The sequence below is a fragment of the Microtus ochrogaster genome, unplaced genomic scaffold, assembly GCF_000317375.1.
Source record: "Microtus ochrogaster isolate Prairie Vole_2 unplaced genomic scaffold, MicOch1.0 UNK88, whole genome shotgun sequence".
NCBI classification, from domain to species: Eukaryota; Metazoa; Chordata; class Mammalia; order Rodentia; family Cricetidae; genus Microtus; species Microtus ochrogaster.
In genome coordinates, this window is record NW_004949186.1 from 153,889 (window position 1) to 178,802 (window position 24,914).

Here is a 24,914-nt window from a genome sequence, read left to right on the forward strand (position 1 = left end):
CTTTCTTCATCCATTCTTCCATTGAAGGGCATCTAGGTTGTTTCCAGGTTCTGGCTATTACAAACAATGCTGCTATGAACATCGTAGAGCATATACTTCCAGGTACTGTGTTTTCTTTGGAAACAAACCTTTAACTTTATAATGCACAGAGTTTAGGCTTCTGCCAAATTACAGACTTTTAGAGGTAGCAGAAAATGCCAAATGCTTTATGCTCACATTGGGCTTCGCTGCTCAGAAGGAAGACATTCTGCTGTCAGCCAGAGTTCACAGGCATTAGAGACAAATGAAAATGACCATTGCAAACACATCGTGTCTGTGTAGCATTTAGGGTCACCTGATTCATGGGCTTTTATAAAGGAGCCACAAACTTATCCGTAGGAAAGAAAAGGTTGACTCCAAAAGTTCTCTGTCACCCTCGTGAAGAGTGAGCTCCTACAAAAGGAAGATTCCTTCTAGGAATAAATCAAGGGTTGCTTCAGCTCTGCACAGGACCTCACAGAAGCTCCAACAGACAAGCAACCATTGATCCCACCACACGCCAAGGCTTTACTGAGCACTAATAGGGCATCAGGGCTTATTGGAAGCACTGGGGTCACCAGCCTTCACACATCAGTTTTGGACTTGGGAAGCCTGCCCTCCAGACACATCCCAGGAAAGATGCTGTCAGGGCAGAGGCAGCTGGAGCCACCAAGCACATGGAGAGGAAGTGGCCTTAGCTATGAAAGCTGGGGCACAGCAGTGGGTGTGGGGTGCATGTTTGAGGGCTGGCAGAGGGTGCTATATCTTCATTGTTCTCATTTTTCTTAGGACTAAAGAATCTGCCTTGTCATTCAGAAAATGCAGAACATACTGAGAAAACCACTCTGGGCCAGACTACATTTTTTCCAACAACAAATACAGCTAAGTTGTTGATTGCTGTGACACAGCTTGTAAGTTATCTTTGATATAATGTGTGGAGGAAAAAAACCCACAATTTTAATTTCCTTGTATTTGGAAAAATTAGTTAATTTTCCTTTCATTCCTTCTGACTTAAGCACATTCTATTTTGACCTTATCTTGGGAAGCAGATGTGCACTGCCCATCTTTCTTGGCTTTGGATTCTAATCAGAGTTCTTGATGTTTCTGTAAGGTGAGATGGCACACACTTGACGCTTGCTGGGCCAGGAGACGGGACTGTTACAGCGTCCCCAGCATTGCCCTTCTAATGCAAAGGCAGGCACAGGTAACACTGTGAACACAGCTGTGCTCCAATAAAACTTTATGTGGATACCAAAACCTGAACTTCATTTAATTTTCATGTACCCCTTCATTTTGTCAACCACTAGAAATGTTTAAAAACAAAACAAGGCAGAACCTCTGTTTCTTAGTCCAACAAAACCAGGTGACATATTTTGCCAGTTCCTCAGATCTCATATTCTTTAAATGTTTAATTTGTTTTTCTCCAGGAGAACCTAAGAGAGTCTATAGAGAGGAGTCACAAACTCAACAACATGGCAAAACGTGGAACAGAACTTGGCTTTGTTTCCTGTTCTGTGCCCGCCCTGATAAGAAGAAAGAGAAGTTAGGTGGATTTTGTCATTCTCCTTCTTGAAGCTACTTGGAAAACTCTGACTTTGTTGCCTAAATTTCAAATGAAGGAGATTTCATTTACAAGTCCGGATTCCAGTCTTCTCTAATGCCAAATTGGATACTCATTTCCAGACGACAACACCAAAGGGTTCCTTCTTCCTGGATGGTGCCCAACGCCTTGTCAGCCTGGGACCCTCTCGGCCTGTGTTCCACACCTACATCACCAATATCAATGTGTGTGTGTGGGATCAAACACTTTCATAGTCTCTGGGAGCACCATTTCTACTTAGTCTACTTACACAGTCTGTGGGCCTTAGGAAAAGCTACATGGTGCAGAGGAATAAAAACAAGGTTAGCACCGCCAACTGGACAGGATCCAGAGTCACCCGGGAGGCAGACCTCTGGGTATGTCTGTGAGGGACCTTCTAGATTTGGTTGGGAGTGGGAAGAGCCATTCAAATGTGAGCAGCAGCACCCCAGGAGCTGGGCATAAAAAGGAGAAAGTGAGCTGACTACAGCTTTGATAGCCCCCTCTTCCTGACTGGGGGCCGAATGCGACCAGCTGCCTCATGTCCCTGCTGCCACGACTCCCCTGCCAGTACAAACTGTATCTCCTTACACAGGCCAGGCTCCTCTAAGTTCCTTTTAAGAAGTCAGACGTTTTGCCACAGCAACAAGGAGAGTGACTGGCACAGGCTTCTCCAGTAGGGAGAGAGCTAGGCTCCAATCACAACTCCGCTCTTGGCTAGCAGAGCAGCTCTGGGCAGATGACTCACACCCGGCCTCAGAATGGGAAAGGAGATGCACACACCTGAAGCAGTGGCTGTCGTGATCTGAAGAGAATGTTCCAGAAGTATCTCATATAGACCAAACAGTCAATTTAAAAAAGAAAAGACAGAAAAAAGGAAGCCAACAGATCACTATGATGGAGAAGGTTTTTGGTATATATTTTTAAACTTCAGACCCATGTTGACTGTTGCTGTCTGTGGAAGGGTCTTTAAGGTTAGATTAAAACCTACCTGACCTCATAGAAAAAGAAATTAAGGCCAAAGAGGTGAAGTGGGTGCTCAAAGACACATGCTAATGGGGCAAGGGTCCCCCTTCCTTAATTACTGGCTTGAGGAACTCCTCTGTGCAGTGTGGCTTTACTCAGACACCCACTTCTTTGTCCCATCCTTCAGGCCATGACACCTCACCCCACACAGAACTCTTCCTATAAAAGACCTTCTAGTGGTCTCCATAGCGGGGAGAGTTTAAATGGGTGGCAAGAGGTACAGAGCCGTCCAGCTAGGGAAAGTCCCTTCAGTGAAACTGTTCAAGAAGCTGTGGGGACCTCTCATTTTCCCTCTTTCTAGAGTCACTTTGTGGTGGGTGACAAACACTGCCAAAGTGTGCCTTTCTATTTCTCCGGGATTGCCATATTGTCACCATCCTTAGCTGTGCCCCTACAAGCCAGGTTCAGCCACCCTTCCTAATAACCCGACTGAGGAGCCTGAACATTAGCAAAAGCAGGAAAAAGATGTATTCACTGTGGTTGTACTGCGTGGAGGGACAAAGAGATCACTGAACCATTCTCCAAGTCCATCTCTTTAACTAGAATTCTCCATATAATACAATGACAACTGCTCAGTAGACGAAATTCTAGCATTGACTTATCCGAGGCAGTCTTGTTCTAAGCTCACCGTCACCCTCCTGTGGTCAGTACAAGCCATAACTCTAGTCAAGCAAAAATCTGGAGCAAAACACAGTAACTGTGAAATAACATCTGAAAAGGTCACTATAATTATATCATTTTGGACTCCAGCTTGTGCTTAGAGGCAAAAGTATCTCCAACCAAATCCCTGATGAGGCACAAAGTGATAATGCTTTTCTTGGGTCTTGTTCATTAAAGAAATGGCTGTTATAAGTAAGACTAATATTCAACATATGTGATAGTCACATCTCCAATACTGTGAATGAGAGACCACTCTGAGACTCTCTGGCTGTCAATGGTTCATGTAAGGGTAAGTAAGAGTCCTATCCGGGGAGAGTTCTCATGAAGCTTCTCCAGGATGCCCCACCTTATCAAATGCACACTTGGTTAGCACAGAAGCCCTGGGAATGGCAGTGTAAGGACAAAAAGCTTGTGTACCCCACCCCTCCATTTTCATCAGAGGTGCATCGGTAAACACAGATTCCCCCCATATTTAAGGAAGATCAGAACACAGAGTGATAAACTTGGAGGTGAAAATTCAAGACCTATTTTAAAATTCAAGAATTCAAGGAAGTTCTATTGCAGCTTTAGAAAAATTAGAAGAATCACATATATAAATAAATATTAAAATACATTTATCTATATCACACATTTATCCACCCATGTAGCCATGCATGTATCAGCCACCAGTCCTGGAGTTGGGTGCTGGTGAGAACTGGGCTATTTTCAGACTGGGTAAGCTAGCTCCTGTCGGGCTTTTACATCACATCCCAGCCTATGCCACCACCAAGCCAGAGGCACAGGGAGATGTACCACTGGTTTTAAACAGCTAAGGAATTATGGGCTATAGGGGAAGAGCAGGAGCGTCATAGTCGAAATAGTAGATCCTACTGTCAGCCACGAGATAGCTCTTCTATATTTTGAGCCCCTCCGAACCAGTCAAGGGCAGGGAGTTTGATTTTGGTATTACATCTTCATCAGTAGGAAGGCAGAGTGGTTGAGGAGATGGATTTCAATTGAATACAGTCCTCTCGCTTCGGGTTAACACAGGGTAATTGCCCAACCCGCCCAGCACTGCAACCTGGTGTTCGCTCCTAAAATAAAACATACTGAGAATTGCCCAGCATCAAGTAGCTTTGGACTCCACTGGTAGAGTTGCCTGCCATGTAGGAAGCCCCAGGTTTGATCCTCAGCACATCATAAACCAGATACAGAGTTAAGTGCCTGTAATTACGACACGGGTTAGAATTAGGAGGATCAAAAGTTCAAGGTCTTCCGTGGCTAAACAGTGACTAGAGACCAGCCCAGGCTACATATAACTGTGTATAAAAAATAAAAATAGGGGAAACCTTGCTAAACCCCAATGTACTCAACACTGTGAAGAAAGACTTGGAAAATTTGATTCAGAGTCTTGGCAACTATAAAGCCTCATGAGGACACTGGGGTCACTTGACAGGGAATGAACGGGAGAGGGAAGGAAGCCACCCAGGAGAAAGAACAGCCCTCGTGCAGCCTGACACCTATGTTTAAGCTGCTCATTGCACTCCGGGATTTCCTGGATCTATGAGACAGAGAATTAGCACTTGTAGCTTACATTAGTGTGAGCTGAATTAGTGCTCCTTTTTAACATCATCTTCCATTCACTTTTCCCCCCTCTGAGATAGAATCTCATGTAGCCCAGGCTAGTCTCGAATTCACCATGTAGCTGAGCCTGGCCTAGAACTCCAGATAATCCTTCTTCTACCTTCTAAGTTCTGAGAGCAGAGACATGCCACATACCCTGCTACCCTTGTTTGGTTTTGCTTTTGGTAAGACAGGCTCTCCCTCTGTGGTCCAGTCTGGCCTCCACTCTTTAGAGAGACTGAGATACAGGATGTGCCTTCATACTTTCATCTTGCACATCTTTTGATTCCACGGTGAACCCAGAATTACATGGGTAACAGCTCTTCTTTTCAAAGGTATAAAGGAACATTACTGTTTCAACTAGCAGCCCAACCCTCTTACTTATTTATCCTAAACATCATAAGCATAGCGACAATCAGCACAAAGGGCTTCTTCTAAGAGTTCTGCTATGCAGAGTCCATGGGAATCTAGAGTAAAGGTAACAGTAGGGAGGTACATGCCTTTAATCCTAGCACTCAGGAGGCAAAGGTAGGCAGGTCTCTGTGAGTTTGGGGCCAGCCTGGTCTATAGGGTGAGTTCTAGGAAACCCTATCTCAAAAAAAAACAAACAAACAAACAAAAAAAACAAAACAAAACAAAAAAAAACAAAACAAAACCCAAAACCAACACACACACAAAGATACTTAATGAAGTATTTTCTTAATAAAAATAAATTTTGAGGGATATTGGGTTAAAAAAACATCAAGAGTTTTCTTTACAGTGGGGCTTCCCGAAGGCATAGATTTACTAACTGTAATTGAATTCCTGAGCATTTTCTCAGTTACAGTACCCTGCAATGACTCGAACATAGATTCCCTAAAGAACAAGCCTCTGTGAAGCTGTGTTCAGAAACAGCTGACTGGGCACGCTTCCAGAGATGCAGCTTTCTGTTTGCCCCAGCATTCTGCTCTGCCTCTCTCCCTGCATCCAACGATCCCATGGCTTGAACTGCACTTCCCTGGTAAGGATGCTAACGCACAGCAGCTTGAAGCTCTGCTCCCTACTGTCAAAGGGCAGCAGGACACTGTCACCAGTCTTGTCATCGCTGTGCAATGCGTGCATTCAAAATGCTTAACTCAAAACTGCCTCGGGGTCCTGCCATTTGTCAGACATCAAAGTACAACTGTCTGTAAGTCCTGCCTAAACACCCCCCACCCCATCCCAGCCTGCATCACTCCACACCTGGCCATTACCTGGGCCTCGTGGCTGGCCTGCTTCACATTGCCATTGGTTACCAAAGCCACCTTCCCACTCAGTGTCTACCCAGTAGCCCACAGCAACACCCACTGTCAGGGAATCTGAGAACCTCAGCTGGCTTTCACACAGTCTGGCTTCTACTCTGCCCTGGACACCACTTGTTACGGAAATCATTTACTTGAATCGAGCTTGTCTTAAGCCATTCAGGGATAACCAAGGGCTGCCTGGAGGGTCAATCTCCTTTAAACTGTTTGGAGAAAGTTCTGTGTTCATAAGACTGCACAGAGCCTAACACATGCCATTTCCTAAAGTCCCCCAGTTCATATGCTTTTGGTGGCTCCAGCGAGCCCTTACGGTCACCTCTGCTTTGTGCCCACGCCACTCCCTCATTGGGATAGCTGGTTTTAAACCTGGACTTGCCCTCTGGACTTTGTGCTTGGCTGTGTCATTTGCTCTCACCCCAATGGCTTCTGTGTCTGGTCATCCCCGGATTTGAGGCACAGCTCTCCCTCTTACCAAGAAGGCACACCATACTAATCCTTATACTGACGCTGACTCCCAGGGTTTTTAAAGGCCTGGGATGAATCTCCCTTTGTATTTAGTTACTCAAACACATCCATTTAAAAAGGCAAGCCTTGGCTACAGATGGAGCTCAGAGGTAGACTGCTTGGCTTGCTGGCAGGGGCCCTGGGCTTCTCCGTCTGAGATGATGCCCAGCCTCAGCTCCAGTTGGTTGGCTTATCCAGCCTCCTTTCACACTTTCCCCGAGCTGCACACTTACAGAACTTACAGCCCTGAGCTGACACTGAGCTACAGACTGTTTGGCGACACTTGGCTCCTTGCTTCTGTTTCATGATTAGCAGCCGCACAGAACAAGCTCTCTGCGGAAGGTCCCAATGCTGGGTCCCCAGTAAGTGCTTCACCAGAACCAGCTGGCTAAATGCATTTCAAAGGCCTCACACACCCATTGTCTGTCTATAATTCAATGGATGACAACCTGCCAATAGCACAGCTTGGATCGCCATCATCTGCTTACGAAACTGTGGTTTGTTGAGCTTCCTGGAGCCAGACTGGATGACAAACACTGTTGTGTGGTTATAAATAAACTGGAAACATGGGGGTTTATAGCAAACCAATAGAACGTTCAGGATGAGAGTCCACTGATTAAGCCGGCAGTCGGCAAATGTGATGGCAAAGCAAGAAGACATCTTACCCAACAAAAATGATTTTATGGTGATGAATATGTAATTTGGGGCCTTTTGGGGGTGATTCCTGAGGATGGGGCAACTAAGAGCTACTTATTAATACACAATTTTCATTGATATTGTACTCAAGGATTTTCACTATATCCATATGACAGTAATTACAAATCCATTCACTTATTAAATGTCAGCTATTTCATGAGGATATAAGCATAGCTGAAATAAGACCATACTTGACAAATCAACATGAATCATGGGAACTGGGCCCATTTGAAAATGACAGCTCTTCCCAATGAGTGAGAGAACAGACTCTGTGGCGAAGACCAGCCAGGCTTCTGCCCTGTCCTGCAGCTCAGGGTGTCTGTCACTCCAGACAGCACACTCTCCTCCCTGGGGGCCTTCATCCGTCATCTTCAGCAAGGAACAATGGTGGCTCAGCTATTGGCTCTAGATCCTAAGGTAACATGCAGACTACGCCTGCCTAGAAAGTGAGCCGGAATGGGGAAAACTCTTCCCACACTTCTGTTTTCCTTCTGGTAGCGTCTCCAGAGGTTCACACAGAACCACATCTAGGAAATCAGCTGAACCCTGGTTAGGGCTGGGTCTTGTTATGGTTTCAATTCCCTTCCCTCTAAATCTCAGCTGGAAAATTGACTGCAATGACAGTATTGAGGGGTAATAGCTTTTATAGTAGTTCTTAAACCAAAGGGGAAGAGATCACTGGACAGAATCAAGATTTGTAAGGATTCCAGAAGCGGATCAGAAACAGTGGTGGCCTCGTGACCTATCACCAGCAGGGCAGAGAGGGCCAGTTCTTCTCCAGCTGCCCTGGACAGAGGCATGTGAGAAGGTGGAACAGGCAGATGCATTTAAAAGCAGATCACGGGCTGGAGAGATGGTTAAGCAGGTAAGGGAGCTGTGGGCAAGCCTGGAAACCCGAGTTCCGTCCTCGGAACCCACAAGGTGGCGAGAACTGGCTCCTGTCACTTGTTCTCTGACTGCCACACGTGTGCCGTGACGAGTGTGTGTGTACATACAGACAGGTAAATGTGTAGAATTTCAGAAGTAAAAGAATACTACTTCTCTAGAAAGGAAGCTATTTAACCTCTCTGGGTATTGGCATGAGCAGCTCTGGGCCCGTTTCCACATCTACCTACCTCCTAATGATGACTGAGAAGATACGTAAACACTCAGAACAGCGTTGCTCTGGAGTGCCTGCCCTACCATCATGGATTCCCCTCCCTTTCTTCAAAGACAAAATGAAACAAACAGATGCAGATACTAGAATGTTAGGTAAAATGGCAACACCTCAGGTGACCCGCAGGCTGTTTCCTGTTCTTGTTCTACCTGTTTCTAGGGCCAGTGTGCCTAGACCCCTTCCAACAGAATATTTTACTGATGTACCTATTCAGCGTTCAACGGCCACTGCTAGTAAAGGCATTCTGACCTCTGTATAAACAAAGGGACATTAACTAGACCATAATAAGAATAAAGCTTTTTGTTAAATTTCAAAAGAATTCTCAAATTGGTGACTTCTAAAATTGTTTTTGTAAGATAATGCATCAGAAATGTGAATAAATTTCCAAGGATATGGGACAAGCCTGTTAACTGATGCTCCTTGGGTTAGCAAAGGTGAAGTTTACAACAAATGACCTTCATATCACAAAGCCATCAAGGGGCAGGGGTCCTTTACTGTGGTCTCTAATACCTTTGATCTCTGATATCCTGGTATTCTGTTGCTATACTAGAAAACCTTTTAAAAATTACATGAATAAGGGGAAAAGGCTGGGTTCTGGTTCTCCCACAGGCACACTTGTGGGACTGACAATCACACAGTTCCTAACTCACTCCATAGTAATGCATCCGCATCTTCAAGGAAAACATGCATGCTAGCTTCAAGGTACTGCTTACTGCAATGACAGGGCCTTCCTGTCAGCCAATTGTTCGTTCTGGGCAAGCACCTGACCATGTAGTTGTCTGGGGTGCCACTGGGTGCCATATCACGTCACCCTTGTGGTGACGGTGCTTCCTCCAGCAGGTTTGATTCTCTGGAATCCAGCTGCAGGCTTACTATGTGACACAGCAATGTGACAACTCTTAGCGACCAAAGGGAAGCGTGTCCAGGATTTAAGAGACACTGTAAGGCTCATGAGACTCCTGCTTGCCATGATCAACACTGAAGAGCATCCCAAAGCATCCTTGCTGAGGATGTCAGGGAGCTGGATAGCATTACTTGGCTCCTTAGAAACACCTGCTTCTGTGACCTTTTGGGGTTACATAGAGAAAAGTGCTAAGTTTTGAACCCCATTGGCACTTTTGGGTTTTAGCAGGGGTGGGGAGTGGATTTCTGGAATACTGACCAAACAGCAAGTACTCTTAATGCTGCCTGGGCCATGTGGCTGGGTGGAGGGAACACAGGTAAAACCACGAGCTCCATCACTAGTACGCTGGTACAGGGATGGAACTCAGGTGGCCAGGCTTGGCAGCATGTGCCTTTACCCACTAAGCTGTGCTGGCCATCCTGTATAGAGTGGTTTTTAAACAGTTTCACATTCTTCAGATAATAATGGATGCTGGGCCACGTAGCAGCAGACTATTATTCCTTCTGAAATGGCAGCCAGCCATTAGGTAATTTTATTTCTATATTTTAAAATATGTTTTTAAAATTTATTATTATTATTTTATGTGTATAAGTGTTTGCTTGAGTGTATGTGTGTACCCCACATACATGCCTAGTGCCTGTGGAGGCCAGAAGCGACACACCTGGAACTGGAATTATAGGTTGTTTTGAGTCACCACGTGGGTTCTTGGGGACCAAACCAGGGTTCTCTGCAAGAGTAGCAAGGGCTCTTAACCACAGCACCACCTTCCCAGCACCAAAGATTTTACTATTCATTTTAAATCATGAATACACACACACACACACACACACACACACACACACACACACACTCATCTGAGCATGAGTGCAATGCCTGCAGAGGCCAGATGATGGCGTCAGATCCCCTAGAGCTGGGTGTGTAGGTGTCCCTGAGCTGCTTGGCGCGGGTGCAGCAAATGAACTCAGGTCCTCGCAAGAGCAACATGTGCTCTTCACAGCTGAGCCATCTCTCCACCCCCTTAAATAAATTTTAAAAACCTTTTTGTTTTTATTTTTTCGTTTATTTAGTTCTGCATACGGCTGTCCAGTTGTTCCCACAGTGTGCTATCTTCTCCATTAGAGTGCTCTGGCGGCCTGTTACTAATTGGCGGTATGCTTCTGGTCTATTTCTGGACATTCTATTCTGTCCCATCGATCTGTTCTTTCATCCTTTTGCCAACATCGCCCTGTCTTGATTGTTGTAGTTTTGCAGTAAACCTTAAAATTGGGTAACACGATCTCCCACTTTATCCGTCTTTAAACGACTGCTTTGGCTATGTTACTTCCTTGCCTTTCCATAAAAATGTCGAGTTGGCTTATATTCAGCTATTAGGAAAGTCCTGCTGGGAACTGCTCGGAGTAGCACTAGATCTGCAGGTCAGCCTGGAGAGACACGGAATCTTGGGCATGTCAAATCTGACCAGGGAACTCTTGTCTGTCTCTGCATGTACTCAAGTCCTACGGCCTGCATTAGTGTGCCGCAGTGTTCACCAAACACATACGCCGTGTTTAACCCCAACCCTCAGCAGTTCATTCTCGGGAGGAGCTGCTTAGAAACGGTGAGTGTGCATGCATGCATGTGTGCGTGTGCGTGCGCGTGTGTGTATGTATGTGCGACATTATAACTAACTTGGTGATGCAGAGATGTGTAGTTGATTTTGCCAAACTTATTACTTCTAAGTTTTTTAAAAAGTGGATTCGCCAGGCTTTCGCTTATATTTCCTTATGGCACTAACACGTCTAGTGTGGTACTGGGTAGGGATGGTGGGTGTGGTCATTTGTGCCTATGCCCACCAGCACTCAGCCATTGGTCAGTAAGTGTGGTGCTGGTTGTGGGCAGTGTGGCGCTTGCTGGCACTGTCTGTTGGGCGGAGGAACCTTTCTTCTTCTGCTTTCTGAGGGGAGCCTTCTTTACCAAGGCCACAGCTGACTCGGTGGCAGCTCAGATTCTGGCTTTCTTCCTCAGCTCAGCTTCTCTGCTGTAAACTTTTTGTGATATTTTTAGAGGGCTCACTAGCTGTAGATACACCTGTATGGGGTTTCTGTCTGCATGTGGTGGGAGAGACAGGGTGCAGTGTGTTTAATTCCGAAGCTGTGGGTTATTTTTAGAAACCAGTTTATTATGTCTTTGTGTGCACATGCACCTCATGTGTGTGTATGGGAGAACATGTGGAGGTCACAGATAGTCCTGTGGTGTCAGTTCTCCCCCAGAGCCTTCCTCCTTTATGTGGGTTCTGGGGAATCAAACTTAGGCCAGCAGGCTTGTGCGGCAAGCCCCTTCACCCGCCGAACCATCTTGTTGGCCCTTGAGTTATCTGAAGGGGAAGACTGAACAGCTGAGTCAGCACCCTTAAAGCCCTGCAGTTTGAAGAGCTGAGGAGTGCAGAGAAGTGATTTAGCCCACGCCAGGGAACTGTGCCATGCACACCCTTGCTTCTGTTTTTACTAAGTATTGTCTTTTCCAATATTTATATTTACCAAACTAGTAGATGTGCATAGTTATGCCGCAAATGGTACTAGAAGATATATAATAAAAGAAGCCTTCTGTGCCATCATCACCCCTCTCCTGTAATCTCTACTCCAAAGCAACTGATTAAATCTGCTTATTATGATTTCTGCTATTTATCCCAACATTTCCTTTTAAGTGTGTGTGTGTGTGTGTGTGTGTGTGTGCGCGCGTGCGTGCGCGTGCATGCACGTGCTTGTGTCTGTGTGACTGTATGTGTGTGGATGCATCGAGGTAGAGTTTGCCAACACGTGGATCTGGAAGGGGCTCTGAACCTTTTCATCACAAAAGTCCTGCTGGCTTCCAGAGAGGCTTTCCCATATGAGGAACGGAAGCGTGGAAGCTGTCTTCTGAGGACCCCAGTGGAGGGCGGATTCCCTATCTTCCTATTCCAGGCTGTGCTAGTCTCCTGGAAGGTAGGAGGGCCAGCTGCTGGGAGCATCAGATGGGGAGACAGATCCTCACAGTGAATGCCCCTGCACAGGCTGGCAAATTTGTGTGGTCCCCACTCCGACCTTCAGGGCTATGATGTGCCTTCAATCCCTAAAGCTCCAGTGTTAAATAAAAAGGGGGACGTGGGGACTAAGAAAACCCAGCGCGGAATCCAACTCACGCTCTCCCCTGCTCTCAGGCTCGGGCACAGGCTGTGTATTTTGCTGTGCATTTTGAACTTGCTCTAGCTCGTCTCCCGAAGAGCTAAACAAGCATAATCCCCTACTGACCATTGTCCTGTCATTGGTTTTCTGCTCTTCTTCAAGATGACAGCTTTAAGCAAAGACTTTTTTTTTTTCAATTCCTTTTTTGGGCCTGACAAAACTTTTTCTAAGCAGGATTATAAACAAAGCTTACACTTGAACACCGGGACAGATGATGACATATAGCTCACTGGGTCGTGATCCACTAGTGGTATCTGGGTAATAGCATTTCATTTTACTGCGGCTTTGTCTCCATAGAAACAGTAAACAAATGTAGCCCAATATTACTTAAGTCCTAAGTCTCTAATTCTTACTGTTTACTGGGCACTTACTCTGTGCCAGGGATAAAAGTATTTCATTCTCACAAGGACTTTGTAACACACAAACAGCATTATTGGTGCACCACAATTAGGGACTGAAACTTCAAAAGCACAAGGAATTTGCTGACAATCACACACAACATGAGCGACAGCTCTGAAGTCAGGTTTGACTCTTCCAGATATCTCTCTTCAAAAACGGGCTATACTGCTTATGGGTAAAAAAAAAAATCATAATTTTATTAGAAATGTAATGGTGAGAGAGTTTGTTTCTGTAGCCACTGTGATGTATTGGCCACATTAAATACATACTAAAAACGCCCAGTCATAACACTTGCAGAGCATGGGCTGTCAGCCCACTTGACACTTTAATATAACACTGGCATGTTTTAAATCTGCTTCCTTCTACGTTTAATAAACATTTCTAATATTGCTCCTCTATTTACTGACCTAATAATATGCGCTGTGGGATAACAACATAAAACAATGTCCTAAAGCTTGGCATGAGGGCAAGAAACTGAAATGGTACTGATGATGATTTGAAGAGAACATTCTAAAGACTTCTTAGGTCTTTTTCAGAGTCTGCAGGCAAGGTAGGATTTCTATTTTTGATACTCATTTTGAATTGCTACAGCCACACTTTTCAGTTTATAGGCTGTCTCTCTCTGAACAGGCACAGTGATATCATGTAACTTCCACTAGAAGTTACACAGATTACAGGGCAGTCTCACTGGATACGCACAGATTATCGAGCTATTTACCGAATATGCAAAGATTATAGGGCTATCTCACTGAATATGCACAAGGAATAACCAAAAACTCCCAGCTGCCCAAGAATCACAAACTTCCGGGTTTCTTTTCTTAGGGAAGTGGTAGCTGGTTTAACTATTCTGGAGCCGTGGTGATGGGAGAGGTACTCGGGTAGGTGGGAACCTCAACTAGCTACTATCAGGTACGAAGGCAGTCTCCACGCACGAGTCCAGGAACATCACTGGAAAGCACACTTCTTTCTAGATCTTTGCTCAAACCCAGGTGTTGCTTCAAGGACATTAATAGGCTGGGGCCGTGCCTCAGAGCACTTGCCTGGTGTGTGTGAGGCCACGGGTTCAATCTACAGCAGCAGAAAAAAACATTCTTCTCCTAAAGGACATCGCTATCTGTAGTTAGCACGGCTGTGGGTTCCTGTGTTTCCCAGACAGCGTGACACCACCTTATACAATGCCAGTCTTCCTTTCCCTCCCTTTTCTCATCCTTTCTCTTCACAGGCCCATCACCCTATTTCAGAAAGGTCTTGTGTTCGCTCTCTCTCGCTAATAAACCATCACAGTTCTCAGAGCATTGAGCAGAAAGCTAGTTCAGCTTGGAGCACACTGGATCCAAATCCTACCAGCTTGTGAGAGATCACTGCAAAATACTCAGGAATCGTGTATGCAGACTGTGACCTCTGGTAGCTTGAAATCAGCAGGGAGGAAACGTCTACGCCAGGGAGCTTGGCACACATTGTTAACACTCCTTCCCCATCGCCAGGCATGACAAGCTGCCTTCAGCATACCCTAGGTATACTTGCTAGAGCTCACACTCTTCAAAGGACTCCTGAGAACCTTACAGAGACAAAACTAACTTCTATGGATTTCTCTAGCAGGAATAAACAATAGAAATATCACCATAGGCATAGCCATATAAGGGTCACCGCATAAGAAAAACACTAGATCACGTCAGGAACAGGCAGATGCACTTGTACATGACTAGAACTGGAGCGGACACTGCAACACTTCTGGAAAGGCACGGCCTTCCTAGGCAAAGGAGATTCCCCAAAGACATGAACGGCTAACAACCCTACAAGGCTTGAATAATTCTGAACCAGACTGTTTCCAGAGTTATTGGCCAAAGCAAAACAAAACACGCAAGTAGACCAGGCTTCCTCTGCAAATGGAAGGAGGAACTGTGCACTAAAAGATTCTGATAACTGCCTGCACACTGGAAAAAAGGTAAGTTTAAATATGAGTAGCAATGCATACGAAAATAGGCTTTATCATCCAAGCGAATCTTAAAACTACCAAACTAGTTGGGCGGTGGGGGCACACGCCTTTAATCCCAGCATCTGGGAGTCAGAGACAGACAGACCTCTGTGAGTTTAAGCCTGATCTAGAGTTAGTTCCAGGCCAGGCAAGGCTACACAGAGAAACTCTGTCTTGAAAAACCAAAACCAAATCAAACCAATCAACTAACCAATCAAACAAACAAAAACTGCAAAACTACTGAGCTAGTGGCTAGAAAAGGCCCATATTACCAGCAGAACTGTCACTCATAACCTGCTGGGGGAGGGAAAAATCAGTTCTCTCCAGGACACTGGGTATTTCAACCACTCCGGAGCAGGCCTCGTGTTCAGGAGTGGTGGACGTCACAGGTGTTTTTGTTCTTTGATGTGTGCACACATGTGCTTTTATTTGGTTAGTTTTTTTTTTTTCCTGTTTGGGTGTTGTTTTATTTTGTTTTCTTGGTTTTGCAGGGTTTTGTTGTTGTATTGGTTTTTTGTTTTATTGTGTTTTTGATTGAGAACTTAAAGCTGGGTGGATAGGGAAGGGGAGAAGATCTGGTAGGACTTGTGGAGGGGAAGAATATGATCAAAATAAGTTTAAACTTAAAAATTGTTTTAAATAATAAAATATAATAAAAAGGAAACTAAACTTACACTGAATGTTTTCCCCTACTAAGAACCAACAAAAAAGTGGCCACCCACAGTTATGTATGGTAATTTGAATGAGAACGGCCACAGAAGCTCCTAAGTGTGAATGCTTGCATTCCAGCTGCTGCAACTGTTTGGGAAGAATTTGGAGGCGTGGCTTTGTTGGAGGAAGTGTGCCACCGGGCCTGGGTTTGAAGTTTCAAAAGCTCCTGGCCATCCCCAGGGCTTCTCACCTCCCACCTCAGCTTGAGATGTAAGCTCTCAGCTGTTCCTGTCCCAGGCCTTTACTCCACCATGGACTCCATCCCTCTGGAGCCCAAGGTCAATTACACACTTTCTTTTACAAGTTGCCTTGGTTGTGGTGTTTTACCACGGTAACAGACATGTACATATGTATAATAACCTACATGTATTCACAGTCCTAGAGCGCTTCCTTCAAAGGGACAACGGTGCTTTCCTGCTACTCAGTTGTCTTTTGTTTGCACGTCTTTCCATGTGTCTCTCTGTCTACACGCTGATCATGTGTCTCTCTGTCTACACGCTGACCGTGCATCTCTCTGTCTACACGCTGACCGTGCGTCTCTCTGTCTACACGCTGACCGTGCGTCTCTCTGTCTACACACTGACCGTGCGTCTCTCTGTCTACACACTGACCGTGCGTCTCTCTGTGTACACACTGACCGTGTGTCTCTCTGTCTGTCTACACGCTGACCGTGCGTCTGTCTACACACTGACCGTGCGTCTGTCTACACACTGACCATGTGCCTCCATGTGTTGAGCAGCGTCCTAAGTGCAATGGTGTACAGGTTCTAGTCCCGCCTGGTTATTCCGTCCACCCTTTTAAAAATTTATTGTTCAGTGAGCGCTCTTCCAAGGCCACAGACACAGAGGTTCTACCAGTACCATGTGGAGATCAAATTCCCGATTCTCCTGCTGTAATTAGAAAATGACATTTGAAAGCTGTGACCGTTCAACCTTTCCTCACAAGAACAGTCACTGACAGCTTTGCAGAGATAACTTGATTTTTGAGGGAAATGGTGGTGTAGATATAACAGAACTGTTTGGAGGAATAACAATGTAATAAAATAAACAAAAGTAACTCCGTGAAATGCAACTACATGAATTCTGGCTTACATTTAACCAGTGCTTCTGAAAATAGAGTCTAAAAGCACTAACTATGGATCCTAGGATCTACAGTTACAGTAATACTTCAAATGTACTGTTATAGTTGTTAATTATAGGAAAGTCACATGCTCTTGTCAGTGTCAAATTAATGAACACGTGTTACATGAAGAGTTCAGTAGGTATTCCCCTGTGTTCTCATGTGAAAATACAGCAAATAATTCATTAACAAAAATTCAGCTAAGCATGCTTTCCATGCTAGCGCTGCCAGACAGCGGAAGACAGCACAGACGCCAAGGGCAGTATAGTCACTGTCTGTGTGTCTGAGGACAGCCCGTCTGCTGGCCATGGAGGAACCAGGAAAAGACGAAGAGGACAGTGTGATACGACGGTTTCCAGGCCTTCACTGCTGACCAGAGGAGCATGCACTACCCAACCCCAGCCACACAAGGGTCTGTGGAAATCACCCAAGCAGAAGGTTGACTTTCCTTTCAAAAGTAATGTGTGTAGTACATCTAATGGCCACTAGATGGAGATCAGATCACTCCATCAGAGTTAGGGAACGCTGCTGGCATCCCAGAGAGGAAGAAGTAGGGCATTAAGAACGAGCTATCTCTCCCCACTGTAAGAGGGATTTTCCAAGCTCCAAAACCAGGAGCAAGCAGAGCTCTTCTGAGTAAACACAAATAGGGTAGCTTGAGGGCTGACTAGGAAAGGAATTGTAAAAGACAAGTATTACCTCTTCTATTTAGACTTCTATTTAGATCAATGACTTCTATTTAGATCTGGCTGTACAATCTACTTGTGAACAACAGCATGAGCAGGCCACATACAGTAGTCAATATACTGCCTCATCATTTACCAAGAGATCTGACCACAAGCTCAAACAACTGAAGACTGTTCGGATAATTCATTCTTAGAATAAGAGTGCATACTCAATTCGTTTTTCTCTCTGAGTATCCAAGTATGCATACTTAATATCGTAAGGATCAAGGAATAGTGGAGGTAAAAGGATCATGTACACAAACATCTATTTTCCAAATCAAAATGCCATTAATTCCGACTTATATTACTTTATTACTAAGTTTGTCTTGTTTTGAACTTTGAGCTGAGGACATAAAAGCTAAACACTTCTGAGAAAACATTTTGATTAGAGGAAGTTCGGATAATAATATCTTGGTTATTCTTGAGATAATTTTACTCACTTCCAGCTAACTATTTAGCTTCAGTTGCCAGTGCCATTTTGTTGATAAAATTAGAGTGTGAAGGAAGGCCTGAATTGTTGCTCTTCTGTACTAAACAAGGAGGCTGGAAAAGCAAAGATCTTTGATATAATCAGAAAAGTTCTGGGAAGAAAATGCTACACAATTAAGACATAAATAAGTAGGGGTTGATGTTTTAAACAGCCAAGAACCACTTTTAAATTGTAAGTAAAGATTCTTTCAAGGCCTTTTAGAAATAAGAAGCTTAATTTAAGCCACCAATATTTTCCTTCCCCCTTCCTTCTTTTTGTTTTTGTTTCTTAAGACAAGGTTTTTCTGAGTAGCCCTGGCCATCCTGGAACTCACTCTGTAAACCAGGCTGGCCTTGAACTCAGAGATCACCTGTCTCTGCTTCCTGAGTGCTGGGATTAAAGACTCCTTTTTCTTTCTCTTGGACTTTTGAGACTGGGTCTTGGTAAGGAGTCTGGATTGTCCTAGAACTCACTATATAGTTCAAGCTGGTCTTGAACTCATGATTTCCCTACCTCCACATCACAAGCGCTGAGGTTACAGCCATGCACTGCCATACCCAGCAAGACTACACATCTTGGCCACAGGTATAGCAGGATCTCTGATCTCCACATTATGTGTGAAATTCAAAGAAAATATATTAGAAGTTCAAACACAATAATATTTACTGCTAGGCACCAATAAAAACAGAAGAACAAAAGTTCAAATAGAGGGGAAACTAACATTTAGAATAATTCTGAGCAGAACCACAGGTAACTAGATCCCTAAATATCATCAAGCATAGCAGTTAATCTGCTGCTACAATTGAGCTGCTTACGTACTGACAGCATTTTAGAGCAATGTGTTTGCTTTAACTCAACTTAGTTAATATATACCTGTCTCTTCAAAAGTATTGGAAGTCATGAGCCTATTTTGGTTTGAGATTTTCAAAACATTCCTGTAAGCTTTCAAAAATCTTAGAGAAAGATGTAACATTCATCCATAAGTGTACTCACATCTCTTTCAAGGAAAATCACATGAAGTAGTAATTATTAATCAATTATTGATAGACTTGTTAGTGGAAATGTCTTACCTTGTTGATGGCTATTTGCAGAGTGATGCAGCTGCTAGGAACCTACCCTTCTTGTAATTAACTAATTAACCAATCAATTGATTTTGGAGCCTACCTTTCTTTTTGCTGCATAACAACAATATGTAACAAGAAAAGATTTGTTCTGAAGATTAAAATCAATTGCAAGTTGATCCTTTAATTTATGCTTTAACATAAATGAGCTTGCCTTGTTCCTCTGGTTAGTCCAGACAGCACCAAGAACAGAAGCTGAGCGCTTTATCTCTGCAGCTGTGGGCTTATCTACAGAAGGGCTGTCCTTGTAGCTCTCTCAGAGTTGCACCTATGCATAGTGCCTGCTTTGTCTACAGAGAGGTGTGGACAAACTATTGGAGGTACACTTCGCTGACCTCCAGCCTAGAGCTCTGGACCTTGGAGGAATCTGCTCTACACGACATCCCTAGGGGATTGCTTTCCCAGGCAGCATGCGCAGATGCCAGCAACCATGCTGATACAACGCAGAAAAGATGCAGAAAAGCAGAGATGCCTCTGGCTGAGAAGTACAAGTTGGGTACATGTGTATGCTGTGACGGTGGGGACTGCACATTTAAACACTGGCAGGGAGCTAAGACAGTCTTCCTTTGTCACTCAAGATGGAGCGACTATCTTCTATTAGGAGTTTAAAAATGATTTTAGCCGTGTGAGCTGTTGGAGTGGCTAAACACAAAGTTTCCTTAATGGTGGCATTTAAAACTCAATTTGTGAGAAGAAAGGTCAATTCAAGTGATACCTGCAGAGGTCTGTCACTGTCTTGTCCAATCATGTTTCTCCATTCCATGAGCGATTGCTGTAGCCGTTCAAGTCCGGTTTCCCAAAGCCTGACGTGCCCTCCCATATCAACGGTCACGATGCCGCTTGTGTCCCACTCAGCCAGTAGAGCATCTGTGTCTGAAACAGCAGATATCCATGCGGTGTACGGCGAGAGGAACTCTGCACTGAAAACGGAGCCCAGAGGAAAGGTCAGGAACCATGCGAAGCAGGCATGTGGCACCCGAACACGCGCAATGCTACCCCCCCCCCCCTTTGGTGAGTTGCGCCCGCTCCTCTCCCACTCTCCCATGCAGGGTTGCTTTATGTCTGCTTTTACCCATCACACCGTGCAAGAAAATCCCAAAGGTACACGCAATGAGGGTAGGAGAACGCACTCAGTTAGGGGCTGAGGAGACATTTCAGTGGTTAAAGCACTTGCTGTGCAAACAGGGAGAGGAGGGACTTCAGTGAGTTGGGGTGGCAGCCTGCCTGCCATTCCAGCTGCAGAGGATACAGTGAGTACGTGGAGGGAGGCAGGGCTTACCAGGAGAGAACTGCATGTTCAACCTCCCAGCACCACAAAACAAAAACCTAGCCAAATTCAAACATATGCTACAAAAACTTGAAGAAAAAAATGCATTCATTTTGGCTCCTGTGCTTTGGGACAAATGCTGTGGGACAATGGTCTTTTATCCTGTCACTTGTATTGTTTTTAATAAAATGCTGACTGGCAAGTAGCTAGGCAAGAAGTATAGGCGGGGCGATGGTGACCAGGCAGGAAGTAGAGGTGTTGCAACAAGAATTCTGGGAAGAGGAAAGTTTCAGTCTGCAGTTTGTCACCCAGACAGAGAAGAAGCCAGACACAGAGCAAGCAAGATGTGACTACCTCGCCAAAAAAGGTACCAAGCCACATAGACAAGAATTATGGGCTAATATAAATTATGAGTTAATAAGAAGCCTGAGCTACTAGGCCAACCAGTTTATGATTAATATAGACCTCTGTATGTTTCTTTGGGGCTGAATGACTGCAAGACCAGGCAGGACAGAAACCTCAGTCAACAGCTCTGCAGTTATGCAACTTTATTATGTTTTCTTATAATTTGAAGTTAGCTATTGTGGTGGTTTGGATGAGAATAGCCCCATAGGCTGATATGTTTGATGCTTGGTCCCAGTTAGAGGAACTATTTGGTAAGGATTAGGAGGTGTGTCCTTGTTGGAAGAAGTATATCACTGGGGGTGGGGTTTGAAGTTTCAAAGCCCAAGCCAAGCCCAGTCTCACTCTCTCTTTGCCTCCTGCCTGTAGATCAGGATGTGAAGTCTCAGCTAATGCTTCAGTGCCATGCCTGTCTGCCATGGCAATCATAGACTGAACCCTGTAAAACTGTAAGCAAGCCTCCAATTAAATGTTTCCTCTCAAAAGTTGCCGAGGTTATAGTGTTTCATCGCAGCAATAACACAATAATTAAGAAAGGCATCATGTGGAACACTCCTGATGTTCAGCAGACATTTAACTAACACACACACACATACACACATGCACCAACTACCACCTTAACTTTAGATGATTCATTCCTTTCTAATGTGTATCAAATATAGCACTGGCTAATTTAAACAAAGAATCGGGATGTATGAACCATAATCTAAATTATGTGTCATATGAAATGTGTTACAAGTATAAAATATTTACTGAGATTTGAAAGACCTAGAAGAAAATGGATTTTTTTTTTTTGAGACAGAGTCTCACTATGTACCCCTGGCTGGCCTGAAACTTGCAGAGATCCTCTTTCCTGAGAGCTGGGATTAAAGACATACACCATCATGTCTAGCTTACATTAAATTTTTTTATACTGAAAATATCCCAAAAGTTAATGGTTTAAGTAAAATATATCATTAATTTTACTTCCTCTCTCTGGCAATGAAGAGCAAGCCTTGAACACTGAACATTGCTGGACACACAGTCTACCTCTGAGTACATCCCTAACCCCCTTCTTATGTTCTTTATGCAGCTCTAAGAAATATTGCTTGGATGGGTTACACTGAGCATCAGTCTAAAGGAACAAGTTGTGTGCACTGCTGGCACCTGCTGCACACCCAGCTGCCTTTCCAGGAGAATAAGTAGCTCATACAGAATGTAAAGAACACAGATCCATACAGTCTAAGAGAAACATTGGAAAAATGATCAAAGCTTTAGAAATGGTAACAGCAGTTATGCTGATTTTTGACAATGTGACAAAACCTAGACTTATTTGGGAAGAGAAACTTTAACTGAGAAAAATGCTTCCACCAGATAGCCTATAGGTAAATCTGCAGGGCATTTTGCTGATTCATGGAGTCTGCTTAAGCTCCTGCTTCCAGGCTTGTGACCTGACTTCCCCCAGTGAGAGCGTGGGCCTGAGAGTTCTGAGACTTGCTTTTAGACTCGGTGTTTATCACAGCAATACAAAACCTAACTAAGACACCATAGGATGTTCTTTGCTTTGACTTCTCAACTAACTGTATATTTGAAGGAATGTACAGCTAGGATGGAATATGACATTTCCTAAATGATTAAACAACATCTCCCATGAAGACAACATATTAAGGTAGTCTAAGAAGTCATATTAATTAGAGAAGGTAAATTTACCTCTCTGAATAACGATTTCATTTTCCATAGCTTTAAAGTCTGACTAAAGGTCATGAGATACAGAGCCGTTGCTGAGTTTTCCCGCACTGCCACGCCTAGCTGTTTTTTCTTCTAGGACTTGAAGGGTGAGGAGACATGGCCGGTGCTGCCCTGAGTAGCCCTCGGGTTCTGCTGGGCCTGGCCTTCATCTTAGAGTAGACAGTTCTCCAGTCTCATCTGCCTTGGACCACAGGCAGAGCTGTGCCCACTGAGCTGGGAAGGGTTTAGTCACATGACAACTCCAGAGCAAGGAATAGGATCTTAATCCAGAGCAGAGTGGAAAGATTAACAGTGGTTCTCAACCTGTGGATCACAACCCAAAGGCAGCATACCAGATATTTACATTACGGTTCATAACAGGAGCAAAATTACAGTTCTGAAGTAGCAATGAAATCATTTATAACTGGGGGCCACCGCAGCATGAGGAACTGTAGTAAAGGGCGCACCGTTAGGAAGGTTGAGAATCCTTGGGTTAGAAGGAGGGAGGTTCTGGGTGAGCTAGTGGGAAGTAAAAGACAAGAAGACCAAGGGAGGCACAGCCTCAGCCGGAAAACAACAGACGAGGCCTGGCCTCAGGGCTTCAGACGAGCACATCCACGTCCCCACAGCAGAGAGGAGTCTCCGTGTCTGCTTAGACCACACATTTCCCTGCTTTAAAGGTTGGCTGCCACTGCTGGACAATAACTGAAGCAGTGCCTGGTACCAGGGTCCACCCTGAATCCCGCAGAATTGACGTGACTGCAAACGGACAGGATCAGCTTTAGAAACAGCGTGATACTGGCGCTATTTAAATGCCCTGGACATTCTGAACCATCCATTTCAGGAAACGAGTACAGTTAATAAACAGCAAAATTAAAATTTCTGCAATACTGACGGTGTTGTTCCTGGTACAGAAAGTGAAAATGAGAACAATCCACTCAAAGCAGAACAGGCCAAGGCCCGAGGGACTCATGCCTGCACACTGTATTTAAAAACGCTTGAATGGGTTTTGATCCTACTTCATGTTCTGGCTTTGTGGGAGCCTAGCCAGTTTGGATGTTCACCTTCCTAGACATGGACGGAGGGGGGAGGACCTTGGACTTTCCACAGGGCAGGGAACCCTGACGGCTATTTGGACTGGAGAGGAGTGGGGAGAGGGGGAGAAGGGTGGGAGGAGGGGGAGGGAAATGGGAGGCTGGGAGGAGGCAGAAACTTTTTTTTCCTTTTCTCAATAAACACACACACACACACACACACACAAAAAAAAAAAAACGCTTGAATGTTTTCCTAAAATGAAAATAAAAATGTCATTAACACATCCAGAAGAATGGTGAGACACAAACCAACTGTAAGTGGAGAGAGAAGCAGGAGCCATGCACTTATTCAGAGCACACAGGAAGAACTCGCTCATTTTCATCCAACAAACCACGGTGAGAAAAGAAGTGACACGGATTACCTGGGGACAGGGATGTATCTGAGTTTCTTTGCTTGAAGATCAGTAACCTCTATGTAGCCAGCTGTCTGTGGGGGGGTAACACCTGCAAATAATCACGACACAAGGCAAGTGTTAAGGGGTGCTGATACCAAAGTGGACCCAAGCATGCTTGAATGCTGCTAACACAGAATGGAATTCTCAGGAGAAGAGTGGAACTCTGGGAACTGCTTGGCAAGGAACTAGTCATGTGTAGATAGTTAAAGGTTGAGGGTAGCAGTAGCAAAAACAGTATAAAGTCTCTCCAATCTTAGGGTTGACCTTCCAGCAAATTCCAAAACTTGACAACTGTTCCTTGGCCCAAGTGCTACTACCACCCTCAAAACAGTAGCTGATCCACTGCATTCAGAAAGTCCATTTAGTCCGGGTGGTTCTCTGACAGCAACGACCCTGTCTGCCTCCAGTTCAAGTGATGTGGAAGCTGAAGCTGAGAGCTAATATAACCAGGGAACTTAAGGCAATTTAGCTAGGGAGCAGGCTAGGGAGCCTTGGCTGTCAAGATATGCCAAGAGGAAAATGAAGCCACACTCATTTGTACTAAACCAAACATACACAAAACATACGCTTTTAAAGATTCCTGTCTGTCTAACTCATGTCTACCATCTATCTTTCTGTCTTCCATCATTTTGATTACAGTTTGGATTAGTATGAAATGCCTAGGATGTTCATATTATGTCCACTGAGTGTGGTTCACAAAAAACAGTCCATGTCTGCAGTTGAGGGATAAAAATAAACAAATAATGAAAACAAAAGCCAACAGCCAACCAAACAGGCTATCTAACAAACTCAGGTTGAAGAACTTTTCTAGGATCTCTGTGAGTTCGAGACCAGCCTGGTCTACAGAGCTAGTTCCAGGACAGGCTCCAAAACCACAGAGAAACCCTGTCTCGAAAAACCAAAAA

General features: G+C 44.6%; 1 protein-coding gene across 1 annotated transcript in view; it reads right to left on the bottom strand.

Moving 5' to 3' along the window:
* The window catches only part of Vwa8 (von Willebrand factor A domain containing 8), a 317,895-nt gene that overhangs the window by 52,149 nt on the left and 240,832 nt on the right, over positions 1 to 24,914 (bottom strand). The window contains exons 37-38 of the mRNA XM_005370880.3: positions 23,977 to 24,058; positions 19,860 to 20,064 (exon numbers count right to left, since the gene is read on the bottom strand). Coding sequence (XP_005370937.1) covers positions 19,860 to 20,064; positions 23,977 to 24,058 — 287 coding nt within the window. The remainder of the gene's footprint in view (positions 1 to 19,859; positions 20,065 to 23,976; positions 24,059 to 24,914) is intronic.